Source organism: Dendrobates tinctorius, unplaced genomic scaffold, assembly GCF_039654945.1.
Source record: "Dendrobates tinctorius isolate UK_male_01 unplaced genomic scaffold, ASM3965494v1 ptg000081l, whole genome shotgun sequence".
In the NCBI taxonomy this organism is placed as follows: domain Eukaryota; kingdom Metazoa; phylum Chordata; class Amphibia; order Anura; family Dendrobatidae; genus Dendrobates; species Dendrobates tinctorius.
In genome coordinates this window covers 10,080,823-10,102,624 of record NW_027361749.1, presented here as the reverse complement: position 1 = coordinate 10,102,624, position 21,802 = coordinate 10,080,823, and the positions used below count along the sequence as shown (strand labels likewise).

Sequence of the window (21,802 nt, the reverse complement as noted above, 5' to 3'; positions counted from 1 at the left end):
TACCTGTCCATGGTATGTCCTTTGCATGCGCAGGGTCGTGTCCTCTACTCTACTCTAAATATATATAAACTTGGCACACACCAAAGGTTTCTGATGCAGAAACGTGATTTTTAATTATACAACAGTACATACATACACAGACGTTTCGGTCTAGGACCTTCATCAATGTACGATATATTGTACTGTGAGATTCTTAGTGACTGGGCTTTGTGAGATAGACCAATCCTGTGAGGAGGCACATGAAGCCGTCCCACTGCGTGGTGGTTTGTGGAGTGTGGATGCAGTATCCGCCGCGAATCTCTACTCTACTCTATACCTTGGCTCTGATGTTTCGTGCGCTCTTGCCCTTTTCGTACTAGGCTTTGCCGTGCGGTATCGCACGCGTCTCTGTCCTGTACCTTTGCCTAGCCCTGCCTTGTGGCTCCGTGCCTCTGTGCACGTGCCTGGTCGCCTGTGCCTGTCTGGTGTGCCTCAGCCGTGCCGCCTCTAGCCGTGCTCGCCTTTGTGCCTCAGCCGTGTCCCCGTCCAGTGCTAAAGTGGTTCCCGGCTGTGTGGCCCCGCAGCGGTGTCGCCTCTAGTCATGCCCACCTGCAACTGCCATCGTCGGTACCACCTACCAGTGCCCCCGCCGTGGTCTCCATGCTCTCTTGCACGCACACTGGTTCTCGCACTGTGCCTTTTCGTGCTACTCTTGCACAAAGCCTTTTGCCTCTTTTGCTCTGCTCTTAACCCTAGTTTGCCTGCCGGATTCCGTAACCTGCCGACTGCTGCCAGAGGTCCGGACATAGATGACTGCAGCCTGATGTCCGGAGCTGATGTCCATAGCCAGATACCTGGACCCTGTCGGTCGATGCCAGTACCTCGGTTTCTAATGCCATTGTACCTGTCCCTGGCGTGCCCTCGCACGCGCAGGCCACCATCCTTGTGTCTGTCCCTGGCATGCCCCTTGGCATGCGCAGGTCTCGTCCTGTGAACCCGAACCTCGCGTGTCCGTTGACACGCATCATGTCGTTAACCCAGTCTTGTTTCATTGCATGGAACCCTGGCTGACTTTCAGATGTCCTGATCCTGATGATTGCCTACAGAGCTTCAGAACCTGATGTTCCGGTTGATCTTCACTTGCTGTCCGGAGTCTGATGTCATTGTGCCTCCGCCTACCATCTGCACGTACCATGCTTGGACCTTGGCGTGCCCTTGCACGCACCTTGCTATGTTGTCCCTGTTCTGGTTATGTTTGTACCTGATGTTATCCCTGAAGCCTTCCTTAAATGAAGTTTCTTTGAACTAACGTCTCGCCTTGTTTTGTTTCTCTGAGCCGCCCGTCTGGTCCAGCTGCCGTGGTGGCTCACCCCCTTGGTCTTGCCCCTGACACTCTCTGTATAGGGAGTGATTCTCACTAGGTCAGCTCGCCCTAGGTGGGTGGGTGCCAAGGCCCAGAGGGTCCACTCATTCAAAGAAGAAATGACTCAGCATAAGCTGTCGCTCGTCACAGAATACTCAGGCCATGGACTCCGCTGGTACCTCGGCTACCCATCTGATGAAGAATCTGATCTGCTCTATGTCTCTTGGACTCTTCTGAAAATGGCGGTACCCCGGCCACTCTTCTGTTGTAAATCAGATCTGGCCATTGACCTCTGAACTCGTTTGGAAATTATGGCAGCCAGAGTAAGAAGACTTGCTTGTCTACCCACAGTCCTCCCCACTGGATCCCCGTGTCTCGTCCACGGCTCCTGTGTCTTGACCAGTGCAGGTGTCCGTTTCAGATGTCTGATCAACGTTATTGGAGTGGTTTGTACTAAACTCTGGTTTCTGCCGAAGAATTTTTTTTTCTTCTTTCCAGCCCCGGTAAGACAGGGCTTAAGGAGGGGGGTACTGTCATGTCTGTCATGTCTGCCATGTCTGTTTTGTCTCAAGAACTCCTGGAGCAATGTGCATGCACATATCTTGTCTGCTATCCTGCTTGTTCCCTAGAGCAGTGTGCACACTCACCTCATGTCTGCTGAGCTGAAAGATGCCTGCATTTCTGCTTTGCCTTCTGTAATCATCTCGTCATGTCTGAAACCTTGATCATGTGATGTTTCCTAAGATCCTGCACTGCCTGGTTCGGTGATCATCTCGTCATGTCTGAAACCCTGATCATGTGACTGCGCTCTGTGATCTGGAGCATCTGAACTAGGAAGTTCTCCCCTGGTCCTGACCCGGAAGAGGAGGTGCTGTGCCCTATATCAGACCTCCCCTTCCTATGCTCAGGGCCTGAGTATTGTGTTGTGTCCCTGCATGGCTGCTTGGTCTGTGGGGTGCTCCCTCTATTCTGTGCCCTTGCACCTAGCTCTGTAGTGCGTCTCTGCACACGCTCCGTGCTCGTATTCCGTCTCTTGTCTTGTGCCTTGTCTAGTGTTTGTCCTTCGTGCCATGTTTTGTCTTTGCCCTGCTTTGCCTTGCTTTGCCTTGTAGTCCTTGTTTGCTCTGATTCTGTTCCGTGTTTCTGTCCATGTTTCCTGTCTCGCTTTGCTTTGTGGCTTCAGGTACCCGTCTCTGTACCCTGTCCCCGTCCCTGACGTGTCTCCTTACACGTTCAGGCCTCCGTTCTGTCCCTGTTCCTGGCGTGTCTCCCTACACGTGCAGGTCTCCGCTCTGTACCCTGTCTAGTCCCAAGGCTCTCCTTTGGCCTGGCTCTGGGCTTCGGCCTACGCTCCGCTGCTAGACTCTGTCCTTGTCCCTGGCATGTCTCTACACTTGCAGGTCTGTCCCTGTCCCTGGCGTACCCCTAGCTATGCGCAGGCCTCGCCTCGCACCTGTCCATGGCATGTCCTTTGCATGCGCAGGGTCCTGTCCTCTACTCTACTCTATACCTTGGCTCTGATGTTTCGTGCGCTCTTACCCTTTTCGTACTAGGCTTTGCTGTGCGGTATCGCACGCGTCTCTGTCCTGTACCTTTGCCTAGCCCTGCCTTGTGGCTCCGTGCCTCTGTGCACGTGCCTGGTCGCCTGTGCCTGTCTGGTGTGCCTCAGCCGTGCCGCCTCTAGCCGTGCTCGCCTGTGTGCCTCAGCCGTGTCCCCGTCCAGTGCTAAAGTGGTTCCCGGCTGTGTGGCCCCGCAGCGGTGTCGCCTCTAGTCGTGCCCGCCTGCAACTGCCTTCATTGGTACCACCTGCCAGTGCCCCCGCCGTGGTCTCCGTGCTCTCTTGCATGCACGCTGGTTCTCGCACTGTGCCTTTTCGTGCTACTCTTGCACAAAGCCTTTTGCCTCTTTTGCTCTGCTCTTAACCCTAGTTTGCCTGCCGGATTCCGTAACCTGCTGACCGCTGCCAGAGGTCCGGACCTAGATGACTGCGGCCTGAGGTCCGGAGCTGATGTCCGTAGCCAGATACCTGGACCCTGTTGGTCGATGCCAGTACCTCGGTTTCCGATGCCATTGTACCTGTCCCTGGCGTGCCCTCGCACGCGCAGGCCACCGTCCTTGTGTCTCTCCCTGGCATGCCCCTTGGCATGCACAGGTCTCGTCCTGTGAACCCGAACCTGACGTGTCCGTTGACACGCATCATGTCGTTAACCCTGTCTTGTTTCCTTGCATGGAACCCTGGCTGACTTTCGGATGTCCGGATCCTGATGATTGCCTACAGAGCTTCAGAACCTGATGTTCCGGTTGATCTTCGCTTGCTGTCCGGAGTCTGATGTCATCGTGCCTTCGCCTACCATCTGCACGTACCATGCTTGGACCTTGGCGTGCCCTTGCATGCACCTTGCTATGTTGTCCCTGTTCTGGTTATGTTTGTACCTGATGTTATCCCTGAAGCCTTCTTTAAATGAAGTTTCTTTGAACTAACGTCTCGCCTTGTCTCATTTCCCTGAGCCGCCCGTCTGGTCCAGCTGCCGCGGTGACCCACCCCCTTGGTCTTGCCCCTGACACTCCCTGTATAGGGGGTGGTTCTCACTAGGTCAGCTCGCCCTAGTTGGGTGGGTGCCACGGCCCAGAGGGTCCACTCATTCAAAGAAGAAACGACTCAGCGTAAGCTGACGCTCGTCACATTGTCATTGCTTTGATTCAAAAGGATTTACAGGCATGGACATTGCTGCTTGTAAGATTGCCTCTAAATCAACCATTTATAAGTTAATCAAGAACTTCAAAGAGAAAAAGAAAGTTGCTGTGAAGAAGGCTTCAGCATGCCCAAGAAAGTTCAGCAAGTGTAAGGACGATCACCAAAAGAATATTTAGCTACAGGATCAGTTCAATACTAATGCAGAGCTTGCTCATGAGTGTCAGGAGGCAGGTCTCAGTACATCTGCACTCACGGAAAGGCAAAACCTTTTGTTGGTTGTGGCATGACGCTAAGCTCTTCTGGTTCATTGCGAGCTGTGGCTTACCTTACACCTTAAATCTTACTCTAATGCAGTGGTCTCCAACCTTTCTGACCTTGAGAGCCACATTCAGCACTGAGAGAGGGTCACAAGCCACATCCACCTCCCACCTCCTTCAAAGTATTGTTAACCAAAGCCCCCATTACAGGTATAATGATATCCAGAGCTTTTCCACATAAATCACTCCAAAGCAGTACACTGAGATCCAGCGGTTCCCACAATACCCCCATTCAGTATTCTCCCATCAAGGACTCCCAACACACTGTCACATCCAGCTTCAAGAACCTCCTCTAACAGGTAGTAACATCCTTCAGCGTTCCATACCTAAAACATCTCTAAACCTCTGAGACCAGTAAAACGCATCCAGATCTGCTCTTCTGTGCAGGGCTACTCACAAAATTCACCATTTTGAGATATACACTTTTAACCTGTTTGCTAGACCTGGACCTAATGCACCAAGCTGGCTTACAGTCGCGAGCCACAATTCATGAGACCGTGAGCTCCCGAGCTACAGGTTTGGGACCACTGCTCTAATGCATGACTGGAGTAAGATTTGTATTGAGGTGCAAGGAGACACATGACACTTTTCAGATGCACCTGAAATTAAAAGGTGTGCGCCTCTTAATGAATCAGGCACGTCTGACTCCCGCACAACCAGTGGTGGATTATAATGAGGTCAATCTGGGTGGTAGCCCAGGGCCCAGTGGTGTGGGGGGCCCAAGAGCCTAAGGAAAATTACCCCATTATAATCCGCCATCATAGCGCCACGCCCCCCTATGTATCGACCCCTTCCTCCGCCTCCCAGCCCACCGGCCACCGCGGCGCCAGCCCCTCACAAATAAATCCCTGCTCTGTGTGCACAGGACCTGTGATGAGGTCAAAGGAGGGGAGAAGTCAGGGGTTACTGTCATGATCCATGCTGGATCACGTCAGATAAGAGCACTGGTAACCTTTTTTTCTCTCTCTAAGCTTTGTGCTTAGAGATAGTTTTGCCCCCGGTGGCCAGTATGGTCATTGCACTGGTGTTTTTAGAGATAGTTTTGCCCCCGGTGGTGGTTAGTGCAATTGCACGGGAATCACTAACAGGTGTGATTACTCAATAAAGGTGTGTCAGTTGTGCTCACTCACGTTGGTAATATTGTTGGTCTTTTCCAACCATCCTGGGTGAAGGAAGGAGCTGAGGAGAGACCAGGGCAGCTCAGTCAGAGTCCTGGAGTGGCAGCTATGGTGTCAGGGAGGAGTTCGTGTAAAGCATGGTGGAGTGGCAGCTATGGTGTCAGTGAAGAATTCTTGCAAAGCTTAGTGGAGTGGCAGCTGTTATGAATGGGTCACCAAGGAGAAAAAAGCAAAACAAGCTAAGTCACAGAAAACCAGAGAGGTTGGTAACTATGCAGATTGCAGATCCCTGATCTTACCACACAACTAGCAGTAGTCGTGGAGCGTGCCTACAATGTTCCTAGACGCCTCGTCACGGCCGGAGGACTAAATAAGCCTAAAGCAAGAAAAGGGAAAACTAACTGCCCCAGAGCAGACCCCAAAGGAATAGATAGCCCCCATACATGTATTGACGGTGAAACAAGATGAAGGCACAAACGCAGGCTGGAAAATAGGCTGAGCAAATGATGGGGCCCAAGCTAACTAGACAGGAAAGGAAAGGAAAGACACTGTCTGCAATCTGCAAAAAACCCTACAAAAATCATGTCCAACACTTCTGATAGCAAAATTAACCCTGAAGTCACTAGACTTCTCCCACTATATCAGCACTATGAAATATTCTGAGACAGAGCAAAAAGTGACCGAACTAGTAAGGGACAAAAAGCCAATTGGCAAAATATTGATAAATAAGAGTGGAAATTCAGCACAGCCCCCAGCAGGGGCTGGCTGACCACACCAAAAAACTGAATAGACCAACAAAATCAAGTGTGAACATTAGCAGAAAAACTTAGCTTTAGATGACTGGAACAGAGCTGAAAACCAAGAGCTGACAAGCCAGAAGGAATCACCAGCAACTGAATAGGGCGACGGCTGTCTTAAATCCAATCTGAGACTCCTGAGATCCAATCGTCATCCTCATTCTCAGGTGGCAGATCTCCACCGATCAAATCAGCCTCTCTACCTCCTGTTACCACTAGAGGGAGTCTGGAAGGAGAACTCACAATTGGTGAACCAGAGAATGAACTCACAACAGGCAGCTATGGTGTAGAGCTGCACTCAGTTGCTGGACTCTGTTGCTGGAAGCTGCTCTCAGGTGCTGGACTCCGTTGCTGGACACTGTTGCTGGAAAGCTGCACTCAGGTGCTGGACTCCGTTGCTGGACAGTTGCACTCAGGTGCTGGACTCTGTTGCTCCAAGGCGGCACTCGGGTGCTGGACGCTGTTGCTGTAAAGCTGCACCCAGGTGTTGGACACGGTGGGAGGAAGATGCACTCAGGTGTTGGACTCTGTTGCCAGGAGCAAGTGCATCAGAGCAAAGCTAAGTGTTTCCCTGTTTGTCACTTTTCCTCATGTTGGTGTTAGTACAGCGGTGGGGCCAGTGCCTGCACCACCCAGCTCCCTAGTAAGGAATAGGTGTAGGGTGTGCTAAGGTGACAGGTATCCTGATCGCCCACAGGTGAGGAGCCTGTATAGGGAACGTTAGGAGTGTTAGGGACACTGACTCAGGGAAGTGCAGGAGGTCTCCACGTCCCCTGTTCCCTATCGCAGGGCCCACCGTTGTAAATGTTTCCCTATCCCCTGTGTCTTGTATTAGTTACCGGCCTGCAGGCCCCATCACACTGGAGAATAACACGTGCCGTGTCCTGTTGTATTAGTTACCGGCCTGCTGGCCGTGTCACACAGGACGGGGCACGTGACAGTTACATGATCAGGGGCCTTTCAGTGGAAGCCTCTGATTGTCACGATGACCCGTCCTGTGTGATGCGACCAGCAGGCCGGTAACTAAAACAACAAGACGTGGAACTTGATACTGTCCTGTGTGACATGGGCCGCAGGCCGGTAACTAAAACAACAAGACACGGGTCAGTGTCCATAATGCTTCTAACGTTCCCTATGCCGGTTCCGCACCGGGCGCCCTAGCACACCCTACACCTATCCCTTGCTAGAGAGCTGGGTGGCGCAGGCACTGGCCCCACCGCTGTACTAATACACACTAAGGAAAAACTCAAACAGGGAAACGCCACTTAACTTTACTCTGTTGCTCTTGTTCCTGGAAACAGAGTCCACCACCAGAATGCAGCTCTCCTCCTGAATCGCTGCCCCCAAACTGTCAGAGCTACAAGGAAATCCCCTATGACTCCTTCCATGCCAGGGCTAAGACAGTGCTGCAAGGAACGCTCTCAGCTCCTTCCTCCACCAAGGATGGTTGGAATGAACACTATCACCAACACTGATTGCAACACCTGTGACTCTTTTATAGCAGAGCCAGAGTCAACACACCTGCATTATAATCATGTGCACTTAACTAAAGAAACAAGAGTGCAATGATGCTCACCACCACCGGGGCAAACTTAGAACAAACGACACCACAGTGCAATAATCCTAATGGCCACCGGGGGCAAAAACTAAACTTAAGCACAGCTTAAGAAAAAAAAAGGTTACCTGTGCTTTTTATCAGTCCTGATCCAGCATGGATCATGACACTGATCATGTGACACCTGATTCCTCCCCTCCTGTGACCTCATCACAGGTCGCTCCGCGTGTGTGCGAGGTGTACGGAGCGAAGCTGCGTGTGTGTATGAGGTGTACGGAGCAGAGCTGCGCGCGTGCGAGGTGTATCGAGCGGAGCCGTGTGTGTACGACGTGTATGGAGTGGAGCTGTGCTTATGCGAGGTGTACGGAGCGGAGCCGCATGTGTGCGAGGTGTACGGAGCAGAGCCACGTGTGTGTACGAGGTGTACGGAGCAAAGCCGCGTGTGTGTACGAGGTGTACGGCGCGTAGCCGCGTGTGTACGAGGTGTACGGAGCGAAGCCGCGTGCGTGTACGTGGTGTACAGAGCGGAGCCGCGTGTGTACGAGGTGTACAGAACGGAGCCCTGTGTGTACAGAGCTGAGCCGTGTGTTTACGGAGCAGAGCCGCGTGTATACGAGGTGTATGGAGCAAAGCCGCATGTGTACAAGGTTTACGGAGCAGAGCCATGTGCGTACAAGATGTACGCAGCGTGGCCGCATGTGTATAAGGTGTACGGAGCAGAGCCGCATGTGTACGAGGTTTACGGAGTGGAGCCATGTGTGTACTGAGTGGAGCCGTGTGTGTGCGAGATGTACGGAGCGAAGCCGTGTGTACGAGGCATACAAAACGGAACCGTGTGTGTATGAGGTGTGCTGAGCCATGCGTGTACAAGGTGTATGATGTGGAGCATTCATACCTCCCAACCGTCCCAGATTTTGAGAGTCTGCCCCACTGTCCCGACCGTGAGCTTACTTTTCCCACGGACACAGGAGTATACGGCGGAACCCCGAGGAGCACTTGAAAACTTGCATGTGATATTCCATCGGAAGTGATGTGCTGGAAGCTGACTGGAGGAGATCGTGACGGAACCATGGAGGCACTTCAGGGAATGTTTCAGATCATCACCATGTCCTATGTCCTCTTCCGACAGCATGGACAACGGGATCGCCTTGGACTTGGGGATGTCAGCCATGTGAGTGGATCATGATATGTCCTGCACCAGGAGGCTCAGGTGGGCACTACAATGTGAGCCGGGCTGGTATAGTATCTTTATAGAATCTTTCTTTCTTTCCCCTCTTTCCTTCTCTTTCTTTCTTTTGTTTCTCTCTGTTCTTTCTTTCACTTTCTGTTCTTTCTTTCCCCTCTTTCTTTCTCTCTCCCTCTCTGTTCTTTATTTCCCCTTTCTTTCTTTTTTCTCTCTTTGTTCTTTCTTTCAACGCTTTCTTTCTCTTTCCTTATTTCTCTCTCTTTGTTCCTTCTTTCCCCTCTTTCTTTCTCTCTCCCTCTCTGTTCTTTATTTCCCCTTCTTTCTTTCTTTCTTTTTTTCTCTCTCTGTTCTTTCTTTCCCCTTTCTTTCTTTCTCTCTGTTCTTTCTTTCTCTCTCCCTCTCTGTTGTTTCTTTCTTTCCCCTCTTTTTTCTGTCGCCGCTTTCTCTCCCTCTGTTCTTTCTTCCTTTCTCTCTCTCTGTTTCTCTCTTTCTTCTTTCTTTCTCTCTGTTCTTTCTTTCTCTCTCTTTTTTCTTTTTTCTCTCTCTGTTCTTTCTTTTCCTCAGTACTAGTCAGTGTGCCCACAGTACCAGCCACTGTGCCCTCAGTGCCAGCCACTGTGCCCATAATTCCAGCCACTGTGCCCTCAGTACCAGTCAGTGTGATCAGCAGTGCTAAATGGGTGTGGTTGGGGCGTGGACATGGGTGTGACTAGTTGTGAAATGGGTGTGGTCCGGCGGCCGGTAACCAATCATAGTGGAAGTCATCTGTTTCCATCAACTTTGTTATATGTGGGCAGTGGGCACCTCTAGTAAGGTGGGCACGAGATGGCAGGTCTTGTCACCTCTGCCTCACACATAAGTTACTATGAGGTGTACCTTATTCGTGCCACATTTCTTTCTTGGCCTACTGAGAGAAATGTTTTGACCAGTTGAAAGTTATACAACCTGAGGATTGTGCATGTGTGCGCTTCCCGCATATATATATTTACTTACTCCAACCCCTATATAAACCCTGCCCCTCCGACCGCCGTCCACTTTCCCATGCTCCTGTTCCAGTCCTGGGGTCCTTTTGGTCCCCCCTTGGTCCTCCAAATGCTGAACATCTAGGACATGACTAACATTGCGCAATGTGCACTTGTTCGTCGCCAGATGCAGCATCGTGTCCAGTGTGTGAGGAGACGGCGACTTGTCTGTGGCGTTAACCCCTCTCCTGATATGTTGGGCACAGTCTGTGACGAGGAGCGTCTCTTCCTGTGTATCTGGCCACAGGCTGCAAATCGTAGGCTGCTTCTTGTATCTGGGGAAGTTCATGAAGCAGAAGCCTCTGTGTGACTCATGTGAAGTAACTTGTCTGACAGGTCATGGGTCCAAGTCAGCAGATGATTGCAGACAATTAGCTGGTTTCGATGTTAGGTACAGGTGAGTCAGGACTAGATGTTAGATGGAAAACTTCCAGTATTTGTAAGGCCTTGTGCACACGCTGAGTATTTGGTGAGTTTTTACCTCAGTATTTATCAGGCCTCGTGCACACGCTGAGTATTTGGTGAGTTTTTACCTCAGTATTTAAAAGGCCTCGTGCACACGCTGAGTATTTGGTGAGTTTTTACCTCAGTATTTATCAGGCCTCGTGCACACGCTGAGTATTTGGTGAGTTTTTACCTCAGTATTTAAAAGGCCTCGTGCACACGCTGAGTATTTGGTGAGTTTTTCACTCAGTATTTGTAAGGCCTCATTAGGGGAAAATATGTGTAGGTGGGTTAAGAGCTGGCTCAGGGATAGGAAACAAAGGGTGGTTATTAATGGAGCACACTCGGACTGGGTCACGGTTAGCAGTGGGGTACCACAGGGGTCAGTTTTGGGCCCGCTTCTTTTTAACATATTTATTAATGACCTTGTAGGGGGCATAGAGAGTAGAATTTCAATATTTGCAGATGACACTAAACTCTGCAGGGTAATTAATACAGAGGAGGACAATTTTATATTACAGGAGGATTTATGTAAACTAGAAGCTTGGGCTGATAAATGGCAAATGAACTTTAATGGGGATAAATGTAAGGTCATGCACTTGGGTAGAACGAACAAGTTGTATAATTATGTGCTTAATTGTAAAACACTGGGCAAAACAGTCACTGAAAAAGACCTGGGTGTATGGGTGGACGACAAACTCACATTTAGTGGCCAGAGTCAAGCAGCTGCTGCAAAGGCAAATAAAATAATGGGATGCATTAAAAGAGGCATAGATGCTCATGAGGAGAACATAATTTTACCTCTATATAAGTCACTAGTGCGACCACACTTAGAATACTGTGTACAGTTCTGGTCTCCGGTGTATAAGAAAGACATAGCTGAACTGGAGCGGGTGCAGAGAAGAGCGACCAAGGTTATTAGGGAACTAGGGGGTCTGCAATACCAAGACAGGTTATTACACTTGGGGTTATTTAGTTTGGAGAATCGAAGGCTTAGGGGTGATCTTATTACAATGTATAAATATATGTGGGGACAATACAAAGACCTTTCTAATGATCTTTTTACTCTTAGACCTGTGACGGGGACAAGGGGGCATCCTCTACGTCTGGAGGAAAGAAGGTTTAAGCATACTCACAGACGCGGATTCTTTACTGTAAGAGCAGTGAGACTATGGAACTCTCTGCCATATGATGTTGTAATGAGTGATTCCCTACTAAAATTTAAGAAGGGACTGGATGCCTTTCTTGAAAAGTATAATATTACAGGGTATATACACTAGTCTCCTTAATATTGCGTTGATCCAGGGAGCTAGTCTGATTGCCGTATGTGGAGTCGGGAAGGAATTTTTTTCCCCAATGTGAAGCTTACTGTTGCCACATGGGTTTTTTTTGCCTTCCTCTGGATCAACATGTTAGGGCAAGTTAGGATAGGATATGGGTTGAACTAGATGGACTTAAAGTCTCCCTTCAACCTTAATTACTATGTTACTATGTTACTATGTTACTATGGACACGCTGAGCATTTGGTGTTTTTTACCTCAGTATTTGTGAGGCCTCGTGCACACATTACGTATTTGCAGAGGGTTTTTTTACCTCAGTATTTAACCCCTTCCCGCCCCTTGACGCACCGTATGCGTCATGAAAACTAGTGACTTCCCGACCCCGTCACATGACCTGGGGCCCACAGAGTCTGAACAGCCCGGGGCCCTGGCTACCCTTAATCCACACGTTGCACACAACCCTTCATCAAGACTGGGATGAACAAAACTGATCTTCATGAATCAGGGGCAATATTGTGTGGGGTTGCTATTCATTTCAGGAAGTAAGCTTACTCATATGTTTGCCTAAGAGTACTGCTGTGAATAAAGTATGGTATCGAAACATCATCCAAGAGCAACTTCTCTCAAGAATCCAGGAGCAACTTGGTGATGAACATTGTTTTTTCCCCCAGCATGATGGAGACATGTCACAAGGCAAAAGCACTAACATTGACATTTTGAGTCCATGGTCAGGAAAAGCCCCAGATCTCAATCCCGTTGGGGAACTGTGGTCAGTTTTCAAAAATCAGGTGGTGAATCAAAAACATAAAAATTGCTGTAAGGTCCAAGCACTGATTAGAAAAGAATGGGCTTCCATTAGTCAGAATTGGGCTCAGAAGCTCACATCCATCATGTCAGGGCAAAGGGCAAAAACATTGTAAAAATAAGGGTCAACACTCTAAATATTTAGTCTTTGCATAAACTTGATTTATTTGTGAATAAAAGCTATAAACTTATGAAGTGCTGTTAATTGCATTTCAGTAAACATAAAAACATCCGACTAAAATATCTAAAGGCCAAAGCAGCTTTGTGAAAACCTAAATTTGTGTCATTCTCAAATCTTTTGGCCACGACCGCACGTCACATGTTGGGAAAGGGTTAAAAAGAAATGTGTATATTATAAAATGTCTGATTTATTAATGCGTAGAATACATTGCATTGCTTCAGAAAGGTTATAGTTATATTTGATTTAGAATGTTTTATTGCAAATATGTGTAAAGTTTTCTTCATTCATCATAAGTCCATAGCAAGACGTTAAATCAATTCAGTGCTCTACGTAATAATAGTTACCCGTTCCTATATACAGAGTATGATGCCTGCGCTCAGGATTTTTCTGAACTGCAGTGGCTTATATCATGTAAGAAGCAAGAACTGGAGAAAGCTCAGGATAGAATGGCAAAGACTGAAGCCGTGAAAACAAGACTTCAAGAGAAAATCGACTTTATTATGAAACATCGCCCTCTGCTGGATGATAAACTCCATCTTGAGGATGATGCCATGAGCAGGATACAACAGGCACAATCAGAAGTACGTTCTAATAGTTTGCTACATAAACCAAATCCACTTTACAATAAAGACAGTCTGTTCTTTATACCAGTGTAATATTTATTGCTTTGGGATGTAATGAAATCATAGGGCCTACGACAAGACTCTGAATGTCCCCCATCCCTGTTATGGGCCCTGAGTTCTGCGTCTATTTCTACTATGTAGACATAATAATTAGATCATTGTGTAATAGTATGGCATGGCAGCACGTATCAATACCTTGTGATCATTGCAACCAATCACTGGCCTCAGTGGTCACTTGCCGACCATCCTGCCAATACCACTGAGGCCAGTGATTGGCTACAGTGGTCACATGATAAGTGTTGAAATATCATTACTGCAGGACCACTAGCAAAGTCTAGTGGGACCACTGGAGTGGTGATGACGGAGCAGTGGGAGATTAACCAGGGGAGTGTGAGATCCCTTACTTTCTGATATTTTTCAAATATTTTACACAATCCCTTTAAAGGGAAACTATTATCAGATAATGATCTATTGTTTATATCAGGTTTTTATGTTACATGTATTGAAAAAAATACATTTCATTTATACCATGCTCGTAATCTTACTATTTTCAGACTGGCCACTGGGGCTTTTTACACACATACATTCTATCCTTTCAGGAAGAGTTTTCAGCCAAACTCCTTATCCGCAAAGGCAGGATTACAATGACAGGTGACAGCTCAATGCACAGCTGATGACACAGGATGGTGACTTCACCTTCCTCCCCCTCCGTTCACAATGACCTTTGTACAGGCTCATTAGATACTTCAACACAAAGTATCAGTGTCGGGTTAAACCCTATGGTGGTCCCCAGGCATTCGAAATCTTGGGACCCCTTTAGCAAAATTATTTCTTAATCTGTTTTTAAATGTACTAACAATAGTCATAATAAACCCACTAAATCTTATTAAACAAAACAAATATTAAGTTAATCAAACTTCATTATAACCCAGGAAAGGTAATTAATGTTGACCTCAGGTGTCAGCTATATATACTCGTCTGTGTTCTACTCATGAATGTTCTGTTAAGATCTAGAGTTAGCGAGAACTCACTGCCCTTTACCACTGCTCCTCTCCCAGTTCTGCTCCTCTAACGTGTGAATTCTCAACTTCATTTCACTGCAGCCTGCGTCGGACCTCAGTTGCTCCAGCTGGCGTCCCATGTCAGCCGGCCGTGCCGGTGCTCTGATTGCATATTTCCTTCAAATGAAAACAATATTATCTTTTATCAATTGCACAGGGCCCCCATGTGGGACACACAGGCTGGTGCATACTATGTCTAATTGGTAATCTGGCACTGGAAGCGAAATGGTAAGAGTCACATAATTGCTGCTAATGTACATGTGTTGTTTCCTGAAACAACATGAAATTGGGCTCGGTAAAACCCCCATTGGCCAGTGGAAAAAATTGCAAGATATCTATTTTTTATTTTGAATACATATATTGATATCTAAAAAAAATTGCCAACATTTTCTAGAAAAAACTGATTTACACAATAAGTAATTTTCTGCTGAAAGCTTCTCTTTCACCATAGAATGAAAACCACCTGTTATAGAGACCCCCTTGTGCTGTCAAAACTGCTTGAGTCACTGAGGCATGGATTCCACCAGATATCTGAAGGTCTAATCTGGCACAAGGAAGTTAGTAGCAAATATGGCAGGTTCTTCTGCCAATGCTTGGCTCTTCTGCCTTCTTCTTAGTCTGAGCTCTTGAAGAACAATACAGGTTCCCAGTTAGCTTGAGATGCTGCATTGCATATTCATGTAGGAGTTTTCTTCAGCTCAGGAACCTTGAATATGCCACTGACGGTCTGTGCTTTTGTCACTAGTATCTATGCTGCTCTAGCTCCAGTGAAGCACACACCAACCACACACTGGAGGAGCACATTAACAACTCAGCTATCCCCTTTTCCAGCCCTTCCTCCAAACTTTTAACCCAGAACACTTCTCTGGCTTCAAGGTACCTCCTTTTGTGTATTACATTACTAACAGTTTGGTCAGTGGTGTACCAACCTAATGGTAACTGTACCCCTTGCATATGATAGAAGTCTAGTCTGCCAGCAATTTATGAACCCTACATGGGTTGGCCATGACCAAGAATAGAAGAAGTAGTACGATAAGACAAGATTCCTTTTTTTCCTGCAGGTTGCTATTCATTTTTGAAGTGCCATAATGGCTTTAATTTTACAATGTCATTTCCTGTGGAGTCATCTTTTTACTTTATTTGAGCTCCTATTGTTGATTTCTCATTAAGGCAACCCTATTACTAAATGAGGCGGAAAAGAAGCAGAAGTCTGCCCAGATGAGTTATGAGAAAGTTACTGCAGAAGCTAACCAAGAGAGGAAAAACATGGCTGGCAAACTAACTGATATAAAGAGGAATCTGCAGAACTGCAGGTAGGAGCAGTTATCTTTCAAGGGGTTTGCTGGGTCAGGAAGAAGTGTCTTCAGTGTTCCCTTGAGAGAAGCAGGAAGAAAAGTTTGTCTGCAATTAATCGCAATTTTGCAAATAGCCTTAGATGACACGATGACCTCTCAAACCGGTAGGCAAAACAGAATCCCAACAGTGTGCATACTACACCCTATTAAGCTTTGGCGCCACACTATCACTTCAAAAATGGCTGCTTGGCCTGGAAAAGCTTTTTACTGTGGATGTCAAACTCCTGAAAATCTCCTACCACCTCTTCCTCCAAGCAGTAGATGGGCAGACTGATTTAAGATACTGTATGTCATAAGGGTCTGCCTGCCTTAGACAATGTATTGTATAGTATGGTGTAACACGAAAATTATGGACTGTCTATTGCCCTGATACTTTCCCAGAGTATTTATATGCTTGATAGCCATTATTATGAGAGGCATTGTTAGCACCTGAAAATTATTTTTTGGGGCTACTGGTTTATAGTTGTATGGGGGAAGGAAGAGGGGGATGGAGTGAAGTAAAGGATGAGCAAAACGCAACCCACAATATTTTCCAGTATAGGTATCCCACCTCCCAAAAAATTCACCCCAAGATATGCATACCTCTATGGGGTCTTCCAGCTTCAGTAAACTTTAGGCTCAGTTCAGAGTAAAAAACAAACTGGGCTTTACTTACCCTCACAAGGTCCAGCACTTTTTTTCACCCAACTCTGACCTTTTCTGTTTGTCTACAGCGATTCTTCACATTGACAACACTGCAGCCAATTACTGAGCTCAGTGGTTCTGCAATGTATATGACACAAACTGCTGAGCTCAGTGATTGACGACAGCACTATCAATGTGAAATTGCAGCTGCAGACAAGGAACAGAGACTGGGTCAGCCGCGGAGACACAGCTACGGATCCAAAGAGGATAAGTAAAGCAAACTTTGCTTTTTTTTCCCCCCTGAACTGGAAAATGCCTTTAGAAGGGGTTTCCCCACAAACAAAATACATTCTAACCAATAGATCTTGGTATAAAAATAATTTCCACAATTGGATATGTTAAAAACAATGTTCCTGTGCTGCTATAATCTTATAAATGTGCCCCTGCTGTGTACTGCATAATTGCTGTGTCTGACCGTGCACAAGCATGGTCTGATCATAATAACACATCCCTTGGGCAGGGAAGGAAGTAGAAGAGAGTGTACAGACAGGACAGCATGGGGTCACATATGCTGCTTTCTGTGAGGTAAAACTATTAAACTTTTCCTTGCTTGTTTAAAAGCAATGTTTTACTTCACAAAAAGAATCACATGTTATCCCATGCTGTCCTGTCTTTCTACAGTGTGTCCGTAAAGTCATGGTGCACTTTTGACCTGTCACTGGAAAGCAACAAAAGACGATAGAAATGTGAATTCTGCTCCAAATAAAAGAAAAACTCTCCCAGTTTCATATCTATTCACTTTTATGTGAGGCAACATGTGTACATTGAACGTATCAATGACATTAATCACTTAAAACCGAGAATCACAGACGTTATTCACTCTGTTACACCAGACGTCCTTACCCGTGTGTGGCAAGAACTTCACTATCGTTTGGATGTGTGTAGGGCAACAAATGGAGCCCACATTGCACTGCATTGAATAGGTATGAAACTGGGAGAGTTTTTCTTTTATTTGGAGCAGATTTCACATTTCTATCGATTTTTGTTGCTTTCCAGTGACTGGTCAAAAGTGCACCATGACTTTACGGACACACTGTACTTTCTTTATCTTCCTCCACTGGCCAGAAAATGTGGTACATTACAGGGGCTCATTTTGTTCTTGGAACATCCCCTAAGTAACCTGTAGCAGTTGTGTTCATGATTGCTTTTAATATTTACTCCTTAATTAAAATACAACTTTCATTCATTTTATTAAATAAAACGTTTATTGTATAGAGTATTAAATTCTTTAGAGTATGACACCATTTGGGGTCCGATATCCAGAACCCCCATGATCAGCTGTTAATTAGTTGAAAGGGACCAGAGTGGCAGTTTTTGGCAAAGACCATTTGATAATGTACAGAGCTGTGCTATTCCTACCTGGACACTATTTACCTCCTGCTGTCGCCAGAGCTGATAGAAGCTGATTCGTATAAGTGCCAGGTATCGAACCCCACCAATCTCATTGTGGTGTTAGTCAATACTCACGGACTAGCCATGACGCATAGTGGTCAAGAGGTCCAAGCTCAAAAGCCAGGAAGATACATCAAAGACAATGGGATAAGACAAATGGATAGTCAGGTGCAAAGTCTGTATTCTGTTAACTAAAGTCTGAATACATCAAATGCAAAATGGGTTATACAAATGGGTAATTGAAAGGGAAATCCAAGGTCCGACAACAAAAGATCAGAATGTCAAAATACAAAGCCCAAAATAAGCACACCACTGAGCTTAAGCTACAAGTGGCAGCTCGGGCAGCATGGTGGCTCAGTGGATAGCACTGCAGCCTTGCAGCGCTGGAGTCCTGGTTTCAAATCCCACCCATGACAAAATCAGCAAGGAGTTTGTATGTTCTCCCCGTGTTTGCGTGGGTTTCCTCTGGGTACTCCGGTTTCCTCCCACATTCCAAAGACATACAGTTAGGGAATTCAGATTGTGAGCCCCATCTGGAACAGTGATGATAATGTGTGCAAACTGTAAAGCGTTGCGGAATATGTTATCGCTATATAAAAATTATTATTAAGTAGCAATGATCTGACATCGCCGGCCAATTAAATAGCATGGCAATTATCTGGAAAGGAAAACACCTGTAGGAAACCTGAACATAACACTGACATTTTGACAAGCCCTTGCTATGAATATAGGGTGGCTAAGCTGGCCCTCACATCACCAGGACAAAGTGAGTGCTGGAATCATGACACTGATGCTACTATCCTGTCCCAAAGATAAGTCATCAATATCAAAGTAGTAGACAGCCCCTTTAATTGTTAATAGATTTTACAACTGACACTTCTAATACAACCATTAAAATGAATCATTAACCTGGAATATTTTATTTAAATTATGTACAGAGATAATTTATGCAGCTCAGAGAAAACATGGGCAAAATACTCCTCAGACTCGCTAAAAATTAACCAGCAGATTGAAGACGGTCAAAAAGTCTACAGCGATTTACTGAGCGAAAAACAACAGCTAATTGACAGCGAGAACTCATGGAATCACCAAGTATGTAAAATATATGATCGTGTATATAACGTTTTGTATTTTTGCTTAGAGGTTTTATTTTTGTAAAACAAATAGATATTTTAAATACATATGCAGATATACAATCATATCTGAGGCGGCACCACACAGAGATTCTGATGACAAGTCCTGATCAAATTTAGGTTAGAGTGGTTAAGTTTCTATATAAAAATAATAAACTCACCAGCTTATCCCTTGATGCTCCTGCCGCTGCCAAGGGCCTGAATGCTCCTCAGCAGGGTCTGACTGGACAAATGACCAATGCAGAGGAGTGGCGGAAGGCTGATAAGCAAATATAGTCATTCTTTAGTTTTAAAAAACACCAGGTCCTATTTTAGGAAAAAAAGAGTTGGCAACTCCCTCAATGTCCATAACCTTCTACACACACATAACTAACAACTAATTACAGGGAAGTGAACGCAAATTAACACTGCTTCTCCTATAAAGTTGAATTGGATTCACATTGTGCTTTTTGTAGCGTTATTGAAGCACAAATATCTTTGAAAACAAATGCAGTTTTTTAACAGTATTTTTTATTTGCTAAAATAGTGTACAAATGTTTACAATTTTCTCACACACGGTATACAGATGAGACCATGAAATCGTAATATTTTGTCCAAAAAACCACAATGACCAAACCCTTTAGCTGTGTCAATGCCATTCTCGTGCTCTGGAAAGCATACATCAAACAAAAAAACGCCTTGACACAATGTAACGGGCTGGGTGATGGAACACTGTGCCAAAGCCCAAGGAAGACCTGGAGAGGCGTGACTAGGAGCCTCACCCAATCCGACCATGGACACACAGCAGCTAACGACACCACAGCCCATTGAGAGACAAGGGAGGTGATCCAGGTGCTACTCCAGGACTGACCTTGGGTAAGTGGCGGCTGACCCCTAGGAGCGGATAGCTGGAATGGCCCGGGGGAATGTACAACAGATGCAGGTAGGTAGAGAAGATGACAGGAACCGCAGGTGCAAGCAGGACAGTCTGACGGAGAGATGAGCGTTGTCAGGTGCAGCTGTCTCGGCTTCCTTTGAGGTGAGCACTGGCGGGTGCAGCTGACTCTGCTGCCATTGAGGTGAGCACTGGCAGGTGCAACTGGCTGTGCTGCCATTGAGGTGAGCACTGGTGGGTGCAGCTGGCTCTGCTGCTGTTGAGGTGAGCACTGGCATGTTCAGCTGGCTCTGCTGCCGTTGAGGTGAGCACTGTCTGGAGCAGCTGGCTCTGCTGCTGTTGAGGTGAGCAGTGGCGGGTGCAGCTAGCTCTGCTGCCGTTGAGGTGAGCACTGGCAGGAGCAGCTGGCTCTGCTGCTGTTGAGGTGAGCAATGGCGGGTGCAGCTAGCTCTGCTGCGGTTGAGTTGAGCACTGGCAGGTGCAGCCTGCTCTGTACTGTTGAGGTGAGCACTGGCAGGTGCAGCTGGCTCGGCTGCCATTGAGGTGAGCACTGTCAGGAGCAGCTGGCTCTGCTGCCGTTGAGATGTGCACTGGTGGGTGTAGCAGACTGTGATGCTAGTGCAGGGACCTGAGAACTGACAAGCGTGTTAGGAACAAACTCACAACTTTACACAGGCACTTCATGTTGGAGGAGGCGGTTTAAATAGTAAAAAACCTCCAGCTATTGGCTGGGGACACTTTAGAGGAACGCAACCAGCTCCATTAAGAAAGAGGAAGTGTGAAGTGTGTGCGTATGCGCTCTAAGCACAGTGCCTGGAGAGCTGCTAGGAGTTCCTGCACCCCGGGCAGCAGCAGACCCGGAAGGAATCTTGGCGGTGAGTATGTTGATGTCTCTGCAGGGACAGAAGGACTGCAGGCAGAGATGTGGGCGCTACAAACAATAAGCCATGCCATCGACAAAAAACACATTTAATCTACCTTCGTTACCTTTTACTTTGTTCTTCTTTCCTTGTATTAATAATAGAGTAAAGAAGGGGATAATGCTGTTTTTTTTGTAAACATTCTGTTATGCTTGTGTAGCAAGTCACTCAGGAAAATAGGTAATACACTAAAAACTTCAACTGAACCTTCCGGTTCCTGTACAGACTAGAGATCTTGACCTTCAAGTAGTTGCCATGAAACGTGCTTTGGGGCAGCAATGATCAACTGCACTGACTTACTTGTAAGTTTACGAAGTTACTTAACTATTTCATGGGCTTTCGATTGACTCACTCTAGGAGTAGCTTATCTATAGTACTCTGTTCTTACTAAAGAGGCACATCTCTCCACTGCATCTAGTATTGGATTCTGTTATATTCTGATTGGATCCCTGCAGCATTGCTAGACTGTTTTTGCATGTATTTTGCTACATTATGTCTATTTAATTAATTAATTTAAATAAAGATGTTATTTATGGCTAATTTTCTCGCTGGGTTTATTATCCCCTCTTTTCTTGGTCCAATTACCGTATATTAAATCAAAGTGGCATGTAAATGTTTCCTTTTTGTAATTTTTGCAATGTAAAAGATTACATTTTTTTTTTGCCTAAAATAATAAGGAAATGTGTCATCTTTAACTTTAGGCCTTTTAGAAACCATTTCATCCTCAACTTGCTTATCTGTTCACAGTAACAGTAATTTTGACCAGGGGTTCCCAAACTTTTACATGTCACTGTAAGTGAGTATCCTACTAAATAAGAAACAACACTATATAAAATAAGGGGGAGCATTGTATGTAATAAGGGATGGCATAATATTTAATATAAAAGGATTCAATATGAAATAATGAAAGTTGTTTCAGATGCATTCAGTGGCGGAATAAGTATTTAGATCCAATGATAACAGGTGATGTCTCATCTGATTGGAGTCATTCTCTTTTTTTCCCCATCAGGTTAAGATA

At 46.3% G+C, this 21,802-nt stretch overlaps 1 protein-coding gene across 1 annotated transcript in view; it reads left to right on the top strand.

Moving 5' to 3' along the window:
• The window catches only part of CCDC178 (coiled-coil domain containing 178), an 805,328-nt gene that overhangs the window by 158,714 nt on the left and 624,812 nt on the right, over positions 1-21,802 (top strand). Inside the window, exons 7-9 of the mRNA XM_073583735.1 lie at positions 13,103-13,323; positions 15,597-15,739; positions 18,796-18,949. Of these exons, the coding sequence (XP_073439836.1) occupies positions 13,103-13,323; positions 15,597-15,739; positions 18,796-18,949 (518 nt within the window). The remainder of the gene's footprint in view (positions 1-13,102; positions 13,324-15,596; positions 15,740-18,795; positions 18,950-21,802) is intronic.